General features: G+C 44.7%; 1 protein-coding gene across 1 annotated transcript in view; it reads left to right on the top strand.

The window, feature by feature from the left end:
• The first annotated feature begins 5,841 nt into the window (after positions 1-5,841).
• Positions 5,842-21,528, top strand: part of ELOVL4 (ELOVL fatty acid elongase 4) — a 51,361-nt gene continuing 35,674 nt past the window's right edge. Inside the window, exon 1 of the mRNA XM_089655348.1 lies at positions 5,842-6,122. Within this exon, the coding sequence (XP_089511474.1) occupies positions 6,053-6,122 (70 nt within the window). The 5' untranslated portion in view covers positions 5,842-6,052. The remainder of the gene's footprint in view (positions 6,123-21,528) is intronic.

The following is a 21,528-nucleotide window of genomic DNA, read 5'->3' as shown; positions in this document are numbered from 1 at the left end:
GCGCAGTCATGCAATGCTGCACCCAAATGAAATTTTTTTCCCATGAATAGAGCTTTTTTTTTGGTGGTATTTGATTGCCTGTGTGTTTTTTATTTTTTGCACTATGAAAAAAAAAACAAGACCGACAATTTTGAGAAAACAACATTTTTGACTTTTTGCTATTAAATATATCCAGTAGAAATCAATTTTCATCATAAATTTAGGCTAAAATGTATTCTGCTACATGTCTTTGCTAAAAAAAAATCCAAATACGTGTAAATTAATTGGTTTTTGTGAAAGTTATAGCGTTTACAAATGGTGGTATACTGGAATTTTTTTTTTTTACTAGTAATAGCGATGATCAGTGACTTATAGAGGAACTGACACTGGGGGGCACTGACTTGGTGTCACTGACATCCCCAGTGACACCAATACAGTGATGAGTGCTAATAAAAAGCAGTGACACTGTACTATTGGCACAGGGCAGGAATGAGTTAACATGTGGGGTGATCAAAGGGTTAACTGTCTGCTGAGTGCTGTTTCACAGTAACCTGTGTCTGTGCTTTCAACTGTAAGCACATTGCTTTGTATGGCTCTGCTATACATATGCTACACGTATATGGAATTATATGTACGTAGCATCCTCCTGAACCCTGCACTCTGTACGTAGCATCCTTCTGAACTCTGTATGTAGCATGATCCTCAACCCTGCACTCTGTAAATAGAATCCTCCTAAACCCTGCACTCTGTATGTAGCATCCTTCTGAACTCTGCACCCTGTATGTAGCGTACTTCTGAAATATGCACTGTGCATATAGCATGCTCCTCAACCCCGCATTCTGTAAGTAGCACACTGCACACTCCTCAACCCTTCACTCTATGCACAGCACAATCCTGAACCCTGCACTCCTGGTTTTTAACAATGCCCTATTAAGACCTTTTCACTGTTGGTACAGATTGGGCAGAACCACCATTTGATGCGGCATGCCTCCCCCTCAGTTAGGGAAAGGGAGTCATTTGTATTGTGGTGGGAGCGTGGTTGAGATACTGCATCTATTCTTTTAGAAAAATGTCCTCACCAGCAGTATACAGGGGCACACTGACCCCCAGTGTGTAAGGCCACTGGCTACCAGTGTCACGCGTCTGTGGTAGTGAGATAGAGATCACAAACTCGGGGTTCCCCAGGGTGCGGAGTCTAAGACCCAGCCTGCTTCTTTAACAGGGCCCCTGATGGTTTGTATGGACTTGCAGCAAGCTGGAACCATGTCGCGGCCCCCAGGTACGCTCAGCCCACTCGCGTGAGCAGAGTACCATAGCAGGAGACAACAGGACAACAGGTAGACACGCCGAGGTCAGGACAGGCGGAAACCAAGCACAATTGGTGGATGAAGCCGGGTTCAGTAAACAGGTAGACACAGGATACAGGAGTAGCAACAAACAGGAGCTCAGAGAACTAAGAAGTTGAACAGGCAAAGTGGCTAGACTGAGCATGTCTTATATAGACAAGCAAACTAGGAGGCGGGCCAGGAAGTGATGGAAGGGAAGGAAATAAAACCCAGAGAATAGCAGGTGATGCCCATAGGTGAGAATAGACAAACCACACATGTGAAAGGAATCAGGGCAGGAAAAGCACTGCAGCAAGGCGGTAAGAAAACACAAACAAGAAACTGCAAGCTAACTTGTGACAGTACCCCCCTCTTATGAGGTCTCCCCATTTGTTTAGGGCCAGGCTTAAGAGGAAACTTCTGAAAAAAAAGTTCCACCAAACGGTGTGCAGAAACATCAGTAGAAGGAATCCAACACCTCTCCTCAGGGCCATATCCCTTCCAAACAATTAATTACAAAAGCTTCCCTCTGATGAAATCCAAGATTTACTTGACCTCATACTGATCCGTGGTACTCACTGTTGGGGAAGGATAACAATGAGGACGGGAAAACCTGTTGATGATGTACGGTCTCAGAAATGAAACATGGAAAACATTAGGGAACCATAGATGTGAAGGGAGGCAAAGTTTGAAAGCAACAGGATTAACCTGGCGGAGGATGGTGAAGGGACTAATAAAACAAGGAACAAATTTCATAGAGGATACTCGGAGACGGATATTCTTGGTAGAGAGCCAAACCTTGTCACCAGGGAGAAACTTGGGACTCACAAGGTGATGACGATCTGCAACTACTTTGTACTTGGAAGCTGCCAGATGTAATTTCTGCCCAGATAGAATTGAATGATCGTTGTGTCTCCACAGCCGCAGGCACCACAGAAGAGATGTGAATGGGAAATGGTACAGAAGGATGATGACCATACACAGTGAAAAAGGGAGACTCACCAGTGATGGCACTGGCGTTGTTATTAAGGTCACACTCTGCCCAGGGTAGATCATCCAAGGGTAGATCATCCAATCATCCAGATGGGCTGAAATGAAGGCACGAATATTTATCGTTCAACATTCTGGTTGACCCTTTCATTTTGCCCATTTGACTGCAGATGAAAGGCTGAGGAGAAGTCCAACCTGATTCCGAAGGATATGGCCACAGCCCTTCAACAGCGAGCTGTAAATTGAACACCTCTACCAGAGACAATGTGCGCGGTCATATCATGAAGAGGGAAGATTTCATTAATGAAGACAGAAGCCAAAGTGACAGCAGAAGGTAGTCCTGGAAGTGGAGTTAGGTGACACATTTTAGAAAACCTGTCCACAACCACCCAGATAACGGTGGAACCCAATGAGGGGGGTAGTTCAGAGATAAAGTCCACGGAAATGTAACAGCAAGGTTCATCTGAAACAGGTAGAGGTAAAAGAACCGCTGGAGTAGACGTGGAGGACTTAGGTGCACACATATGGAGCAAGCCTGAACATATTCTTCAACTTCCTTCCGAAGTGAGGGCCACCTGTAATTACGCTGCAGGAAGGCACAGGTGCATTGCACACCAAGATGTCCAGAGAGTTTAGTCATGTGCCCATTTGAGTAGCTTGAAGCAAGGACCACAAAGGTCTTTCTGGGTGGGATGCGTTTAGACTGAAGATGAGTGGTGGCCTGGATACGAATGGCCAAAATAAAAGGTTCCGGTTCAACATGACACTCACAGTCAGCAATATCAAATGATATGGACAAAGCATCTGCACGGGCATTTTTGGAACCGGGCCGGAAAGTAATGTTAAAGTTAAATCTGGCAAAGAAGAGAGCCCAGTGCACTTGTTTGGATTCAAAAGTCAGGCCTTATGATGAGTATAAATCAGGATATGATGTGGAGATCACTCCAGCAGGTGTCACCATTGTTACAATGCCAGCTTTATAGCCAGCAGTTCCCGGTCCCCGATGGTGTAATTACTTTCCGCATTCGAAAACTTCTTAGAGAAGAAGGCACAAGGACGGAGCTTATCATCATGCATTTGGAGAAGGAGGGCCCCCACTCCCAAAGATGAAGCATCTACCTCCAAGAAGAGAGGCTGAAAAATGTCCAGACGTACGAGAATAGATGCAGAAAGAAAGGTGGATTTTAGTTTATGGAACGCCTCGACTGCCTCAGGAGGCCATGTTCTGGTGTTGGCACCCTTCCCGGTCAAAGAAGTGATTGGGGCCACCAGCAAGGTATAGTCAGGAATGAACTGGCGATAGAAATTGGTGAATCCCAAGAAGTGCTGTGTGGCTTTCAGACCAGAGGGATGAGACCAGTTGGAGATGGCTTGGAGTTTGGCAGGATCCATAAGCAGCCCATTATCCATGACTATGTAGCCTAGAAAAGGAACCAGGGTTTGCTCGAAGAGGCACTTCTCCAACTTTGCATAGAGGTGGTGGTCCTGAAGACATAGAAGGAGAGTACATATGTACTGACGATGAGTGTTCAAATCTAGAGAAAAGATGAGTATGTCATCAGATAGACAATGACCCAAATGTATAGGAGATCAGAAAAAATTTCATTAATAAAGTTCTGAAAGATGGCTGGGGTGTTACACAAGCCAAAAGGGCATTACAAGATATTCACAATGCACTTCTCTGGTATTGAAAGCTGTTTTCCACTGATCACCCTCACGGATCCTAACCAGATTGTATGTACCATGGAGATCTAGTTTTGTGAAAATTCGAGCATCCAGGAGCCTGTCAAAGAATTCAGAAATCAAAGGTAACGGATACCGAGTCTTAACAGGAATGGCATTGAGACCTCTATAATCAATGCAGGGCTGGAATATACCATCGTTTTTCTCCACAAAGAAGAAGCCAGCAGGAGAATTGGACTTACGGATAAATCCTTTCAGCAGATTTTCCTGGATGTACTCAGACATAGTTTGAGTCTCAGGAATGGAGAGAGGGTAGACTTTACCTCGAGGTGGAGTAGTCCCTGGTTGGAGGTCAATAGCACAATCGTAGGGACGGTGAGGATGCCAGCTGTCAGCAGCTTATTTACAAAAGATGTCTGCGTAGAGTTATGCTGCATTTTTTTTTTTTTGCTTTTTATTGATATACAGACGAGGGGCTAACTGATTGCTATACTGCTGGGGGTTTAATATTGTGCAATGTTGGGGCTTAATTAATGTGTGTTGCTGGAGGTTCATTACTATACTGTGCTAAATAATTATTGTGCTGTGCTGGGTGTTTATTACTGTGTCGTGCTGGGGGTTAATTGTTGTGATGTGCTGTGAGTTATTTACCATACAATGCTGGGGTCTAATTGTATAATTTTGGGGGGTTAATTGTTGTGCAATGTTGAGGGCTAATTGTTGTGCAATGGTGGTGGGATTTATTACTGTGCCATGCTGAGAGTTAAGTATTGAACGCTGGTTAATTACTGTGCTGTGCTACGGGTTAATTTTTGTGTCCTACTGTGGATTAATTATTGTGAAGTGCTGGGAGATAATTATTTTGATGTGCTGGGGGTTATTGCTGAATTTGACACAAGCTATGGGTTTTCATTACTGGCCCCAGCTTGGCTTATTTTAATCCCAAAGTCTCGTCAGTTCAACCCCAGGTCTAATTTGGTCTATACAAAGGTGGGAAAGTGTTATACTACAAGTCATAGATCATGAAGAAACATCCACTTGCTGGCCAAACCCACTTGATGGCCACACCCACATGTCCGAGGTTGCTGGCATGCTTTGTATGCTGCATTAGCACCCCCACTCATACTTCAAGCACCAGCATAGCACCCCCAAAAACATTTGTCTAGATCTGCTACTGCAATTCAAATATGTGAAAAGAGCCTGAAAAGCACGACATGAGAAAATTGTCGCACGTTTTCGGCTCAAGCAGCAGCTCTCCGCTTAGGGGTGCCACCTCATCCCTTTAAAACCGAACACACGTTAGTTACAAAGATTCTGTGGCTGATTACGTTGGGAATTAAACTCAGTGCCTTTTTTGCATTCAATCAGCCTCAGAACCTATGTAATTATTAGGTGTTTAAAGGGATGAGGTGGCAACCCTATCTCCGCCCCTTTTTAGCTTTCCATTGGCCACATAAGAAAAAGCCTAAAAAAGAAATCAGGCAAAAGCTGCAAAAATGTGCAATTCTGCTCCAAAAGACGCTCGAAAACGTGACGTTTAGGTGTAAAAGTAGCGTTGAACAACCAATCATCTGGCCCCTTTATGAAGATCAGGACTTTTCTTTTGATGGAAATGAATGCAGCCTCATTGAGCTAATGAACAATGTAGTTCTTCCTCTGGCAGTATTGTGTTATGAGCACTGCAGCAAACAGCACAGCCCACCCTCCTCTCCCCTACAACACAGCCCACCCTCCTCTCCCCTACATCACAGCCCACCCTCCTCTCCCCTACAACACGAGCCCACCACCTCTTCATTACCATCGCAGACACGCCCACACAAGGACCATTGGATGCTGGAGTGACTGGGAGGCTGAGCTTGGAATGCGGCTGTAACCCGGGTAACCGCGTCACGTGTGCGCGCCGAGCTGTCATTTGGAGGAGAGGTGGCGCAGTTGTTCTCCGCCATCATCGTCGGTTTTGTGTCCCGTCTGCGCAGTCACACGCCATGCCCCGATCTGCCGGCTCCTACTGACCTCGTGTTATACATAGGATTAGTGTTGAGAGCTGATCGCTGCTGCTGGACAGAGGGGGCAGGATGCTGAGCACCGTGTCCGAGCTCATCAATGACACCCTGAGGCTGTACACTTGGAGCCTGAGCATCGCAGGTAAGAATGGGCTGTATGGGGCCTGACAGCTCATCCCTCCGATCTCCGTGCCCTGTGCCCATCCCTTGTACAGGACTTGTCACCTTGTCTGCTGCTCATCACTGTGCTCTGATACCTGATCTTCCCATTCACTTCACCAGTCCTTTGTGATCTCTGACTCCACATGGGATTTTCTTTTGTTTTAAATGAATGTCAAAACAGATATCAGAAATCCATCTTTTTTACTATTATTATTATTATACAGGATTTATATAGCGCCAACAGTTTTATGAAAATGAAGGCAGACATTCCAGTTCCAATTCAATTTGGTAGAAGAGGAAACAGAGGGCCCTGCTCGTTCAAGCTTCTGCATTAAATATTAGGGACATGATAGTCTAGATCAGGGGCGGACTGACAACTCACGGGGCCCCCGGGCAATAGGGGATCATGGGGCCCCTGTGTTCTTGCCCACACCCAAAAATGCCAATGAAAGGTACCAGAGGCATCTCATGGGGCCCCCTACTGACCCCGGGCCCTTGGGCAGTGCTTGAATGGTCAGTCCGCCCCTGGTCCAGACATGACAACTCGAAAAGCTGCAGGATGCTTGTTCCTCCTCGACTTCTTGTTTCATCATGGTAGGCCTTCGTGCAGCATTCCCACTGGAACTGCGCTCTTTTTTCCCCCGGGAACCTTGAAAGGGGGGAGGGTAGTTATAGCAAGGGTTGTACAAGATCACCAATTCTAATTAGGTATATACACCGATCAGCTTTAAAGTATTACTAGACCCAAATATGCACTAAAGCATGTTTGGTAGGCTCACGGTAGAACCTAAGGGGTTAATCCTCTGCATTGTGTAAAAAGGATGTTTGATCCTGTCTTCTCTGATCCTCCCCTTTTTCTATAGTCCCATATCCACCCGCTGATAGAACAGAGCCTTTGGGGCATGCTGCACATGCTCATTTTGGGGTGTATTGCTATATTGCTAGAGGGTTTTTTTTTCTTGGGAGGGTGCACTGTCCAGACAGAGGGTTCTGCAGCCTCATAGGACAGTGAGGGGAGAATGAAAACTCCTCCGACAAGCTTTAACCAGTGCTCTGTTGGACACTGATAGAAGTCACATGATTGCTCTAACTGCTGATGAGAAAAGGTATTTAGCTGTTTAGATTTACTAAAATAATTGCACTTCCATGTTCTGTGTACTGTGGGAGACCAGATATAGTAAATGCAGAGTCCTGGATTTAGTAACACTTTAACATGCTTGTTATATTCACTGTGGAACCTAAGGGGTTAATCATCTGCATTATGTAAAAAGATTGTTTGATCCTGTCTTCTCTGATCCTCCCTTTTTTCCACAGTCCCAAATCCATCTGCTGATAGAACAGAGCCTTGGGGGCAAGCTGCACATGGTTAGTTTGGTGTGTATTGCTGGAGAGTTTTTTTTTTCTTGGGAGAGTGCATGTGATCAGCACAGAGCCAATCAGCACTGCCCAGACAGAGGGTCAGGAGCTATCCAGCCTCATGGAACAATCAAGGGAGAATGAAAACTCCTCCTACAAGCTTTAACCAGTGCTATGCTGAACACTGATAGAATTCACAAGACTGCTCTAACTTCTGATGAGAAAAGTTATTTAGCAGTTTATATTTACTAAAATATTTGCACTTCCATGTTCTGTGTACTGTGGGAGACCAGATGTAGTGAATGCAGGGTCCTGGGTTTAGTAACGCTTTAACATTATGACCTCCCACCATAACCTGTCAAGCCATGGACTCCACTGGACCTCTGAAGGTGTGCCATGGTATCTGGCACCAAGCCTTCAGTAGCAGATCCTTTAACCACTTCCCGACCAGCTGTTGTATATAAACAGCCGGACGGTGGCACTGCAGGGTCGGGTGGCCGTTTATAAACAGCCTCCCCGCACCCTGCTTGTGCGCGCTACCCGGGAGCGCGCAGCACCACGATCTGGTGCCCGCTGTGTCCTCCAGACACAGTGAAACACCGATCGTCGGACGGGACCTCTGTACGAGGTCCCGATCATGTACATGCAAAGTAGTAAGCAAGATGTCACTTGTGACATCATTGCTTACTACGTGTGAAATCTGTGAATGATCACAGAGGTCACATGGTACAAGGTTATTCACAACAGCCTTGTACCATGTGACAAGCTGTAACCAATCACAGCTCACTCAGTAGTTATCAATGGCTGCAAGAATGCAGACAGAGAGAAAGAGAAATGATTGCTTTTATATCCTATATGGGTGTAAAAGCAATCGGTGTAAAAAAAAAAAAAAAATCTTCATCACCCCCCAAAAGTAGTACAGTGTCACCATGGTGAAAAATAAAATAAACAATAATATAAAAATGTAAAAAAAAAATGTTTAAAAATTATAATTTTTGGTTATAAACTAATTTGGCTTATTTTGTTTTTAACTAAAAAGATAACAGAATACATTTTGGCCAAGATTTATGATGAAATATTATTTATTTGCAAAATTTTATAAGAAAAACACATTTTTCAACATTTTTGGACATTTTCATTTACATAGCAAAAAAAATAAAAATCCCAGCGGTGAATAAATACCACCAAAATAAAGTTTTATCTGTCTCAAAAAAATGGTAAAAAATTCATATGGGTACAGTGTTGCATGACCGCGCAATTGTCATTCCAAGTGTGATAGTGCTGAAAGCTGAAAATTGCCCTGGTCAGGAAGGGGGTAAAAGTCTCCGGACTTGAAGTGGTTACAGCAGAACTAATCCCATCGATTTAACAGTTACAGTACATTCAAGGCTTGCTGGGAATGCTAACTGTCACATTTGCTTGCACTCTCAACCAAACTGTCAAAAGATATCTGGTATAATAACATCACATGTGTAGCATCCTGGCAGTTGCAGATCAAACAGAGGCTAAGATGGCAGCATCCTTGGCTGAAAAGAAGAGGGGGGGTTAGTTCCATTTTAAATTGTGAGGTGGGGCCTCCATGGATTGGACTTGTTTTTCCAGCACATCCTACAGATGCTCCATTGGATTGAGATCTGAAGAATTTGAAGACCAAGTCAACACTTCAAACTCATTGTGTTCCTCAACCCATTCTTGAATGCATCAGACCAGGCTACCTTCTTCTCTTGCTCCATGGTTCGGTTCTGATGCTCACATGCCCATTGTTTGTGCTTCTGGCTGTGGACATGGGTCAGCATGGGTACCCTTACTGGTCTTTTGCTACACAGCCCCTTATGCAACAAACTGTGATGTACTGTATGTTCTGACATCTTTCTATTGGAAACAGCATTCACGTGTTCAGCAATATGAGCTACAGTAGCTCTTCTATTGGATTGGACTACATGTGGCAGCATTTGCTCCCCACTGCATCTGTGATCCTTTGCCCCCCATGACCCTGTTGCTGGTTTGCCAGTTTTCCTTCCTTGGACCACTTTTGGTAGGTCCAGACCATTGCAGACCAGGAACATCCCACAAGAGCTGCAGTTTTGGAGATCCTCTGACCCAGATGTCTAGCTATTACAATTTGGCCCTTGTCAGAATCACTCAAATTCTTCCACTTGCCCATTTTTTCTGCTTTTAACAAATCAACTTCAGGGACAACATGTTTACTTGCTGCCTAATAAGTCCTGCCCATTTTCAGGTGCCATTGTAATGAGATAATCAATGTTATTCACTTTACCTGTCAGTGGACATATTGTTATGTCTGATTGATGTATAATATAGCATAATGTGTTATTACTTAGAATATATCCAATGATTTCAGTATATCACTGTAATCTCAATTCCATACAGTACAAGATTTCTTTTACAGGAATTTTTAGGTGTACTGAACATCACAGGACAGTTGAGTCCTCCCACTGAAACTCTGCACTGTAACCTAGACATATCAGACTGAACTGGAACAGAGAGCCGGATTACAATGAGCCTGACCTGAACAGTGCAAAAGTTAACAGCTCTTCAATTCCTTGTAGGAACCCTTTGGATGGTAGGCCCAGGAAGTATACAGGGCTTTGACTTCTGTCCAAGTCCGTATTGAAGGGACTTTGTCACATACCCATATTTATGAAATATGTCCCCTGCAAAAGAAGAGTGTTAACGCAGAACTAAACCCATTGATTTAACTGTTTTCCAAAACTGTTCAATTCAAAGTGGAACTTTAGTCAGAAAATTAAGTCTTGCTAGATCACGTCAGACTTTTGCAGGTATAGCTATGTAAAACATTAAAAAATAAGTGCCTATGCTGTTTAAAATCCAGTAATACAGTGTCTCACCCTGCTCTGCACATGCTCAGTTGCTTTCTGTTTTTCAGCTCTGTGCCAAAAATGTAGAAGCTGATCTGCTGCCAGCCTAAAGATTTACTGCTGCTCAGGGGCTCTGGGCTTCAGGAAAATGGCGGCCTCCAGCAAGAAGAAAAAGGAACAATGCTGGAGGCAATTTAAAGCTCACACTCCTTTTGACAACAAAATTATTAATATAGAATGTATGTTACTTGTTTAAAAAACATTATTGTTCATGTTGTTATGGGTAAAGTTCCGCTTTAAAGCAGACCTAAACCCATCAATTTAATGGTTTAAAAAACAGTTCTATTCAAGGCATGAAAATCCGCATGTAGTGTGGGTCTGTAGGCGGCCATTCAGCGTTCAGGGGGCAACAGTGCAGGGGTAAGAGGATGCATGGACAGTAATCCCTCCCCTTCACTGCCCTGCCCCACTGTTAACCCTCCACCCATCTCTTCAATGCCCTATCTCCCTTATTTATATTAAATGTTTTACTGGTCAAGGTGTATACAAAAGGGTGCATATTTCCGAACAAAAACAGCAGTTTGATGTGTCTGCTGTAAAGAATAAAATGTAGAAAATCACCACCACCCAAAAGGGGATTTGTTTTGTAGAAGCATAACATAACATAGGTCAAAGTTGCCAACATTTCCGAGCCTCGCAGGGTCCTCTTCCTCAGGGCAACTCCGCTTGGAAGATCCCCAGCTTGGGCAGTATCTTGGCGGTACTGATGCCTCTGTTGTTTAGCAACGGTGACTTCATTGCTAGTTTTCTCTGCTGATCATTCAGCATCTTGATGGTGATCCTAAGGGGAAATGGCTCATTTGCTTCACTGAAAGTTTATTTGCACATGGGTGTTTTTGTAACTATTGCAGTTAAATGTTGTGTTCATTTTTGGCATTATCTCTATGACTTTGTTAGGAGTATAATGTTCTGTTGGTATCATTGAAGGAGTGGGACTCTGGTTGCTGAAGGTCATCTTGCTCTATATACACTCACTAGCCATTCTATTAGGTACACCTTGCTAGTGCCAAAAAAATATCCCCAACACCATTACACCACCGCCAACAACCTGAACTGTTAATACAAGGCTGGATGTATCCATGCTTTCATGTTGTTCACACCAAATTCTGACCCTACCATCTGAATGTCACAGCAACCAGTCTGCCCATTCTCCTCCGACCTCTGACATCAACAAGGCATTTTCGTCCACACAGCTGCTGCTCCCTGAATATTTTCTCTTTTACTGACCATTCTCTGTAAACCCTAGAGATGGTTGTGTGTGAAAATCCCAGTAGGTCTGCAGTTTTGGCGCCAACAACCATGCCATGTTCGAACACCCTTAAATTCCCTTTTTTCCCCATTCTGCTGCTCAGTTTGAACTTCAGCAAGTAGTCTTAACCACGTCTTGAGGCCTAAATGCATTGAGTTGCTGCCATGTGATTGGCTGATGAACAATTTGTGTTACCAAGCAATTGAACAGGTGTAGCTAATAAAGTGGTTGATGAATGTACATTGTATCGGTCTTTGTGTTTATTGTCACTGAGTTGCCTTGAGGAAGGAGGCCCCAAAACATTGGCAGTATGACTTATGTGATGGTATATGTCTACAATACATTTTTGAGACTGCATCTTCTGAGTATTGGTGACTTTCTACATTTTACTATTAGACTTTGAACACCCATTGTCCCTCCATCAGTACAAGCACCCAATTGTACCAAGTATAGAGCATCATCAGGACTGTGCGGCTTTACATTGGATTTGATTTATCTGCTATAAAGAGTGCATTTCTGTAAAACATTAACAGAAGGGCCTGTTTGTAAGTAAAGTTTGCTTACCTTGTTGGTATCCAGGTCTATCATCTTTTGCACTCTGGGGACTTACGGCAAATTGTAAGTCCTGCTCTTATGGTATGCCCTCACTGGTGTTCCATTGCATCTGTTTCGCCTTCAGCCTTTGCATTGCCTTTGCATTTTCCCTGGGAATATAATCTCTATTTGGAATGTAAGTTCTGAGCACACTTGCATTAAGTGAACCTGAACAGATCACATTTTGTAATCAGCCAAATCATTATGACCACTGACCGGTAAGGTGAACAACATTGATTATCTGATTACAATGGCATCTGAAGGTGGGTGGTATATATTCGGCAACAAGTGAAAATATTGTCCTAGAAGATGTGCTGACAGTAGAAAAAAAATGGGCTTAAGGATCTGAGCGACTTTGAAAAGGGCTAAATTGTAATGGGTAGACAACTCTTGTGGGATGTTCTTGCTTTGCAGTGGTTGGGACCTACCAAACGTGGTCCAAGGAAGGAAAACTGGTGAACCAGCAACAGGGTCATGGGTGGCCAAAGCTCACCGATGCTTGTTGGGAGCAAATGCTGACCTGTGTAGTCTGATCCAATAGAAGAGCTACTGTAACTCAAATTGCTGAAAAAGCTAATGCTTGTTCTGATAGGTGTTGGAACACATAGTGCATCACAGTCTGAATAGCTGCAGACCAGCCAGGGTGCCCATGCAGATTCTTGTCCGCAGCCACAAGCACCTACAATGAGCAACATGAGTAACCAAACTGGACCACAGGATCAATGGAAGAAAGTGGCCTAGTTTGATGAATTCAAGAATGGTTTGAGGAACATAATAAGTTTGAGGTGTTGACTTGGCCTCCATGTTCTAGAGATCTCTATCCAATAGAGCATCTTTGGGATGTGCTGGAAAAACATGTCCAATCCATTAATCCCCACCACACAATTTACAGCACTTAAAGGATCTGCTACTGACGGCTTGGTGTCAGATATCACAGCATACCTTCAGAGGTCTAGTGAAGTCCAAGTCTCGATGGGTTATGGTGGATGGTCATAAAGTTATGGCTGATCAGTGAATAACCCCAGTTTAACATGTTCTTGTAATTATAAAGTAAGTTTCAATATTTTTATATCCACAGCTTTTATTAAAAGAATACCTGGTGGTTGCCTCTAAGATTCTTAATTAGACACTTCTTATTATCATTTGACAACACTCTGTCCCTGTCTCCCGTTTGTGCTTCTGCATTGGAACCTTATCACATGGGCTTCTGATAGAGACTCCAGGTGGCCGTTTCAACTTACATTAAAGATTATACACAATACTCAACATTTCCTATACCTGATATGTGCCTGCTGTACCATGTACTTGTATGAGAAATTATCCTGTTCTTTGTATCACTTCCTTTGTGTGAAATTCATATGTTCCTGCCATTCCCTCTTCTTTCCTATTAAAAACTGACCACACTAGGAAGGGGAGCACAGCGTGGTCATTTTTATATTTATGCTGGGAACTCTGCTGTTCACACATCCCCTATGCATAGCCATTCACTGGGAAGACCAGTGTATGCTGTTTCTCCTTTCTGAGCTCCTTATGCAGCTGAGAATAGAGGGTATGTGATCACTTATAAAAAGGGGGAAAAAGGGGTGTTTAGAATTTTTTATATCTATACACATACATTTTGCCTTTCGTTTATATTTTACAGTATCAGGAATATGAAATGTTGGGTTAACACATTTTTTAATAAGAACTACTCTAACCCACCTTCCCTGAACTAACCTACGCTAAGTCCCTTCAACCCCAACTGCCTACTTATGTTAGTGGGAAAGTCATGACCTGCTGCTTGTCTTCATTCAAAAATCTCTTTACTGCCAGCCTGTGCATTGGGTCCACATGGGCATGTACAGGGAGGATTCCAAACATCTCCAGCCTAAGAACAGGGTCCAGATCTTGTCTATAAGGGTTTTTAAATTCATTCATGCATGTTAGAGGGTGAGTAGATTTTATTAAAATTTAAAGCTGTTACTGTTACAGGATATCTTCACAGGTCTGTTCACAAGGCGTGGAGCCCTACTCTATGAAGGTTTTAAATATTTCATGTACAATTGTATCCTTTATAGTGTGCAGGGAGGAGCTCAGAGCACTGGGAGTTCAGACAAAAAAAAAACAGAAGTAAATGCTGCTATTTTTTATGTAGTACTCATCAAAGACTTTCCTATACATCCCCAGCATATTACCTGAACAGACATTAGATAGCTGAAGTATAAGTTGTGTTCTTATCATTGTAAAAAATGCTGGTTTTATAAAAATAAACACTTTACCTTAAGCATCAGTTAGATTAGGGGTAAGCAGCCTTTGAGAGGTGGAGAGCTACCTGAACAACTTAGAAGAGATCAAAGATCACTGTGGTGTGTCACCATTTTTTTAAGACATTAACTAGCAAGCCCCCAATAAGTAAGTAGGGAAGTGTCCAGGAGTCAGTAATAGGTAGGGTAGTGTGTGGAGGTCAGTAGTAGGTATGGCAGTGTCCAGGGGTCTGTAATAGGTAGGGCACTGTCCAGGGGTCTGTAGTAGGTAGGACAGTGTCCAGAGGTCAGTAGTAGGTATGGCAGTATCCAGGGGTCTGTAGTAGGCAGGACAGTGTCCAGGGGTCTGTAGTAGGTATGGCAGTGTCCAGGGGTCTGTAGTAGGTAGGGCAGTGTCCAGGGGTCTGTAGTAGGTAGGGCAGTGTCCAGGGGTCTGTAGTAGGTAGGGTAGTGTCCATGGGTCAGTGGTAGGTAGGGCAGTGTCCAGGGGTCTGTAGTAGGTAGGGCAGTGCTCAGGGGTCAGTAGTAGGTAGGGCAGTGCCCAGGGGTCAGTAGTAGGTAGGGCAGTGTCCAGGGGTCAATGGTAGGTAGGGCAGTGCCCAGGGGCAGTAGTAGGTAGTGCAGTGTACAGAGATCAGTAGTAAGTAGGGAAGTGTCTAGGAGTCAGTAGTAGGTAGGGCAGTACCCATGGGTCAGTAGTAGGTAGGGCAGTGTCCAGGGGTCAGTAGTAGGTAGGGCAGTGCCCAGGGGTCTGTAATAGGTAGGGCAGTGCCCAGGGGTCAGTAGTAGGTAGGGCAGTGCCCAGGGGTCAGTAGTAGGTAGGGCAGTGTCCAGGGGTCAGTAGTAGGTAGGGCAGTGCCCAGGGGCAGCAGTAGGTAGTGCAGTGTACAGAGATCAGTAGTAAGTAGGGAAGTGTCTAGGAGTCAGTAGTAGGTAGGGCAGTGCCCAGGGGTCAGTAGTATGTAGGGCAGTGTCCAGGGGTCAGTAGTAGGTAGGGCAGGGGTCAGTAGTAGGTAGGGCAGTGTCCAGGGGTCAGTAGTAGGTAGGGCAGTGTCCAGGGGTCTGTAGTAGGTAGGGCAGTGTCCACGGGTCAGTGGTAGGTAGGGCAGCGTCCAGGGGTCTGTAGTAGGTAGGGCAGTGCCCAGGGGACAGTAGTAGGTAGGGCAGTGCCCAGGGGTCAGTAGTAGGTAGGGCAGTGTCCAGGGGTCAGTAGTAGGTAGGGCAGTACCCAGGGGTCAGTGGTAGGTAGGGCAGTGCCCAGGGGCAGTAGTAGGTAGTGCAGTGTACAGAGATCAGTAGTAAGTAGGGAAGTGTCTACGAGTCAGTAGTAGGTAGGGCAGTACCCAGGGGTCAGTAGTAGGTAGGGCAGTGCCCAGGGGTCAGTAGTAGGTAGGGCAGTGCCCAGGAATCAGTAGTAGGTAGGGCAGTGTCCAGGGGTCAGTAGTAGGTAGGGCAGTGCCCAGGGGCAGCAGTAGGTAGTGCAGTGTACAGAGATCAGTAGTAAGTAGGGAAGTGTCTAGGAGTCAGTAGTAGGTAGGGCAGTGTCCAGGGGTCAGTAGTATGTAGGGCAGTGTCCAGGGGTCAGTAGTAGGTAGGGCAGGGGTCAGTAGTAGGTATGGCAGTGTCCAGGGGTCAGTAGTAGGTAGGGCAGTGCCCAGGGGTCAGTAGTAGGTAGGGCAATGCCCAGGGGTCAGTAGTAGGTAGGGCAGTGCCCAGGGGTCAGTAGTAGGTAGGGCAGTGCCCAGGGGTCAGTAGTAGGTAGGGCAGTGCCCAGGGGTCAGTAGTAGGTAGGGCAGGGGTCAGTAGTAGGTATGGCAGTGCCCAGGGGTCAGTAGTAGGTAGGGCAGTGTACAGGGAAAAGCAGGGCAGAAAACAGGGTCAGCTTGGTAGTGTACAGAGGGATTAGGAGGGCCCAATACAAGGAGGTCAGGAGAGCATGGTACTGGGGGGTCAGTAGAGAATAGTACTGGGGGGCTCAGGAGGACACCCTGGGAGGGGTGGGCTCAGCAGGACACATGATGGGGAGGGGCTCAGGAGGACACATGGGGGGAGGGGGAATTGGGGGGTGGCCTTAGGAGGCATACCACGAGGAGGAGGAAGGCTCAGGAAGGCATGGTACAGGGGGGCTCAGGAACTGTGCAGGAAACCCACTTGTCTTGGTCCCCGCTGGCCCTCCTCTCATATAATGTCATCCACAGGAGCCTTTGGAGAACTGGATAGGAGGGCCATAGGGGATCAGAGCAGTGCACTCTGGGGATGAGCTCAGGTGTGTTCGGACAGAAGCCTGAACCCACCCAAACTTTCCCTCCTGAAAGCTGTCAAAGCCGATGACTAAACATGGCAGCAAAAGTCTCCGCCCCACAGCCAATCGTAAACAAGGAGCAGGCTGCAGGGTGGGGATTGGATGTGACAGCTTCCCAGCTTTGGAGAAGCTAATATACCAAAGCTCATCTCTTCCCTGTGCAACTCTGCCATTCTGAGGGAGAAGCGCTTGTGGGTCAGCAAGGCAGAGACTCGATCGTGATCTACCTGTCACCTGCCTGCGGACAACCAGTAGATTGCGATTGACGGGTTGCCGACCCTGGAATTAGATCAGCCGTTAATCCTGACACCATGGGGGTTATGTACTAAAACTGGAGAGTGCAAAATCTGGTGCAGCTCTGCATAGAAACCGGCTTCCAGGTTTTATTGTGAAAGCTTCATTAAACAAGGTAGTTGGCTACCATGCATGGCTACATCAGATTCTGAGTGCAGCGGTTTTAGTAAATCCCCCCCCCGGTGTGGCCTTTCTAACTGCTATTAATCGAAATCAGATTTTCCCCGGATCAATATGAAATCACACATGTGGTGGACATGGTACAAAGATAAAGGCTGGATCCTGATTAGTCTTTTGTGAGACTGCAGCATTAAACCCATCAATCTTAACCGTTTCCCAAATCCGTAATATTCAAGGTAAGCTGTGATTGATAAACATTTTTTTCTTGTGCTCTCGACTGACCTGTCAATCCATCAAATGGCCGGTGTCTTCACTGATCACATATACAGCACTGTACCCACTACATATCAGAGGCTAAGATGGCAACTTCCTTGGTTTTAAAGGACAAGAGGGTTCAGTTCCGCTTTAAGTTGGCCTTACACTGGTAAATTTTCATCAGTACATTTGATATTGATTACAGAGACTTGATGATTGTTGTTCAAAGGTACTTCAAAAGAGGAAGAGAGGAGAGCAGTGTTGAAGATGAGACAGCGCTGGATTGGTGAAGGAGTCAGGTAAGTATTTAGGGATGGGGGGGGGGAACCTGCAGTGGGGTTTGTTTATTTATTTATTTTACCTTAATGCATTAAAGTGTTACTAAGCCCAGGACCCTGCATTCATTATATCCAGTCTTCCACAGTACACACAACATGGAAATGCAATTCTTTTAGTAAATATGAACTGCTAAATACCTTTTTCTCATCAGCAGTACATATCAGTTTTGTGACTTCTATTAGTGTCCTGCCAAGAACTGGTTTATCTTGTAGGAGTTTTCATTTTCCTCTGACTGTCCTATGAGGCTGTATGACTCCTGACCCTCTGTCTGGACAGCACTGATTGGCCCTGTACCGATCACATGCACCCTTCTAAAAAAAAATAAAACTCTCTAGCAATACACACTAAACAGAGCATGTGCAGACTTGCCACTTCTGCTCTAACTATGGCAAATGGATTGGGGACAGTAGAAGAAGGGGAGGATCAGAGAAGACAGGATCAAACAGGCTTTTTACACAATGCAGAGGATTAACCCCTTAGGTTCCACAGTGAGTATAACAAGCATGCTTTACTGCATATACAGACTGATTTTATTGTTGTGGGTTTAGTAACACTTTAAAGTAAAAAATAAATGCTTAGACATTGGAACCACTTTCATTTGGGAAAAAGTTTCCATCCTGCTCCTTCAAATTTTCATGTGATTTAAGTAAAAAATGAATGTTGGTTGACCCCACTAACAATTAGAAAATCAAATAAACATTTTACAAATCGGACAGCACAGTGGCTAAATGGTTAGCACTTCCGCCTGGCAGTACTAGAGTTGTTGGTTCGGATCCCAACCACGGCACCACCTGCCTGGAGTTTGGATGTTCTCCCTGTGCCTGTGTGGGTTTCCTCCGGGTACTCTGGTTTCCTCCCACACTCCAAAGATATGCTGGTAGGTGAATTGGCTCCTGTCTAAATTGACCCTAAAATGTGAATGTGAGTTAGGGGCTGATGTAAATGTACAATATATATGTATAAAGCTCTGTGTAAATTGACAGCACTATATAACCTGAAATAATAAATAAATACAAATGAACATTTTCAATCAAAATCCTGCTGGTTTATGGCCAGTTTCATTTGATTGTCTGGAAACTTTAGGTCAGGTAGACACAAGAGTGCTTATAACGTATTTGTGCTGAGTACTCCCTGATATGTGAAAAGTGGATTGAACTCAATGACTGGATATGCACAAGCACTTAGCTAAGCATTTGTAATGTATTTAAATGGAAATGACCTGCTGTGTCAGTCTAATTGTTGCTGTAGTACTGTTACCACCTGCCAATACAGGCAAAAACTTTATCAATAACTATTTTTTTTTAGCTTTGGATATAGATTAGACCCCCTGTCAGTTTTTATTGTTGTCTTTGCCCCTGTTTGGAGATTCACCATCTCTATTTGCTTATCCTGTTTACTATTATAATCCTGTTTACTTTTAACAGCGAAAGTGAAAGAAAATCCCAAATTTTGAGTTGTCACCAGAACAGGAATTCCTCTCACTTCCTGCTTTAGCTATGGGACAGGAGGAGAGGGGAAATCTTCCCAATGAGACACAAACTGCAAAAATAAAACTGCCAGGGGCTATACCCTCTCTTACTGTATCCAAAAAAATGTTTTGCCTTTATTTTTAATTTAAAGTGGTTGTAAACCCCAGACATGAAATATAAACAAAGCAAATCCCTCTATAGTGTATACTTGTCTCTATCCAGAGCACTAAGTGTAATTTCTGGCTGCTGCCCCATTCATCTGCTATCAGCATGAATCACTTCTGACAAGCTTTCCTGACACCATGAGAAAAATGGTGACTGGGAGAGCAGATTGACAACCTCAGCTCTGTTCCTGTGAGCTGTGTGAAGGGGGGGGGATTGGGCTGTCCCTTCCCTCTAATCAGTTCTCAGAGCTGTCCTAACTAAGCTCTGCAGAGTGTAATGTCAGCACTCCACCCCCTTTTTTCTGAACTCTCAAAAAAGCTTTGTGAATTCTGCACTTTGGATGGATGTAGAGAAGAGAATACTTCAGATAAACCGTAACAGCTTATGTGAGAAGATTTGTTTCATCTCTGTGTATTACCTGAGGCCAGTCACTTTACTGGGTATATGGAAGGGTTTACAACCACTTTAAAGTGATATTAAAGACAATTAAAAAAAACAGACGTGTTATACTTGCCTACTCCATGCAGTGGTTTTGCATAGTGCAGCCTCTTCTTGGATCCCCTACCGGCGCTCCTGGCTCCTCCTTTCTGTCGGGTGCTACCATAGCAAGAAGCTTGCTATGGGGGCACCCAAGCAGGCTCAAAGCCACTGCTCTGCATGTCCATTCACACACAGAGCTGTGGCTCGGCCCTGCCCCTTGTCTCTCCTCCTTGGCTCACTGGCTGTGATTGTCATGAGCGGAAGCCAATGACTTCCACTGCTGTCTCAGCCAATAAAGAAGGAGAGTCCTCTGAGAGCCTCGGCTCTCATGCACATCACTGGATTGCAATAGGGCTTAGGTAAAGTATTAGGGGGGGCTGCTGCACACAGAAGGTTTTTTACCTTCATGCATTGAATACATGAAGCTAAAAAACCTTGAGCCTTTAGAACCACTTTAAGGGTCACTTCATTCAAGGTTTTTTTTTTCTTTATTTCCCCACCTCTGTGTACTGCCTTCTTGGTATTATACTTACTTTAAGCCTAAATCCAGCATTCTCCACTGTGCAGCTGTTGAAAAAGGCTGCTGCGTACTTTGCTTATGTACAGTGGCCCCAATCAATGCTATTGTAATGCTATACACCAAGCAACCACTTGACCCTGCCATGAGTACAGCTTTTCCATAGAAATGTATGTGAGTTCGGTGTGCATTTGCAGAGAAAAGGCTTTGTGGCTCAGAGCAGGGCCTCACACTTGAAGAATGCTGGTTCTGGGCTGAAGATAAGCTTAAAACCAGGTGGACCTAAATGCTGGTTCTGGGCTGAATATGAGCATAAGACCAGGTGGACCAGAATGCAGGTTCTGGGCTGAAGATCAGCATAGGACCAGGTAGACCAAAACTCTTGTTGCGGGCTGAAGATAAGCAAAAAAGTAGGTGGACCAGAATGCTGGTTCTGGGCTGAGGATGAGCATAAGACCAGGTGGACCAAAATTCTGGTTCTGAGCTGAAGATAAGCATAAATCCAGTTGGACCAGAATGCAGGTTCTGGACTGAAGATAAGCCTAAGACCAGGTGGACCAGAATGCGGGTTCTGGACTGAAGATAAGCATAAGACCAGGTGAACCAGAATGCCGGTTCTGGGTCAAAGATGAGCATAGGACCAGGTGGACCAAAGCTCTTGTTCCTGGCTGAAGATAAGCAAAAAAACCAGGTGGACCAGAATGCTGGTTCTGGGCTGAAGATAAGCAAAAGATCAGGTGGACCAGGATGCGGGTTCTGGGCTGAGGTTGAGCATAAGACCAGGTAGACCTAAATTCTGGTTCTGAGCTGAAGATAAGCATAAATCCAGGTGGACCAGAATGCTGGATCTGGATTGAAGATAAGCATAAGACCAGGTGGGCAGCACCCATCGACATGAGAGGATGTAAAATAAAAGTAAGTACAGTTTTACTTGGTACAATCCTGTGAAACCAAAACAGGGACAACACATACTTTAGGCCTTTTTAGATCAGGCAGTAGCGGTGATCGGGAACCCCTTTTTGCTGACTTATTTGTAATATAAGATAAGTATTCCCAAACATGCCCCACCTTGCTGTTTCTCACAACAGACTCATATCTTACAA

The sequence above is a fragment of the Staurois parvus genome, unplaced genomic scaffold (genome assembly GCF_062004578.1).
Source record: "Staurois parvus isolate SC_StPar_1 unplaced genomic scaffold, SC_StPar_1.0 ptg000834l, whole genome shotgun sequence".
Lineage (NCBI taxonomy): Eukaryota > Metazoa > Chordata > Amphibia > Anura > Ranidae > Staurois > Staurois parvus.
This window is presented reverse-complemented; position numbering and strand designations above follow the sequence as displayed.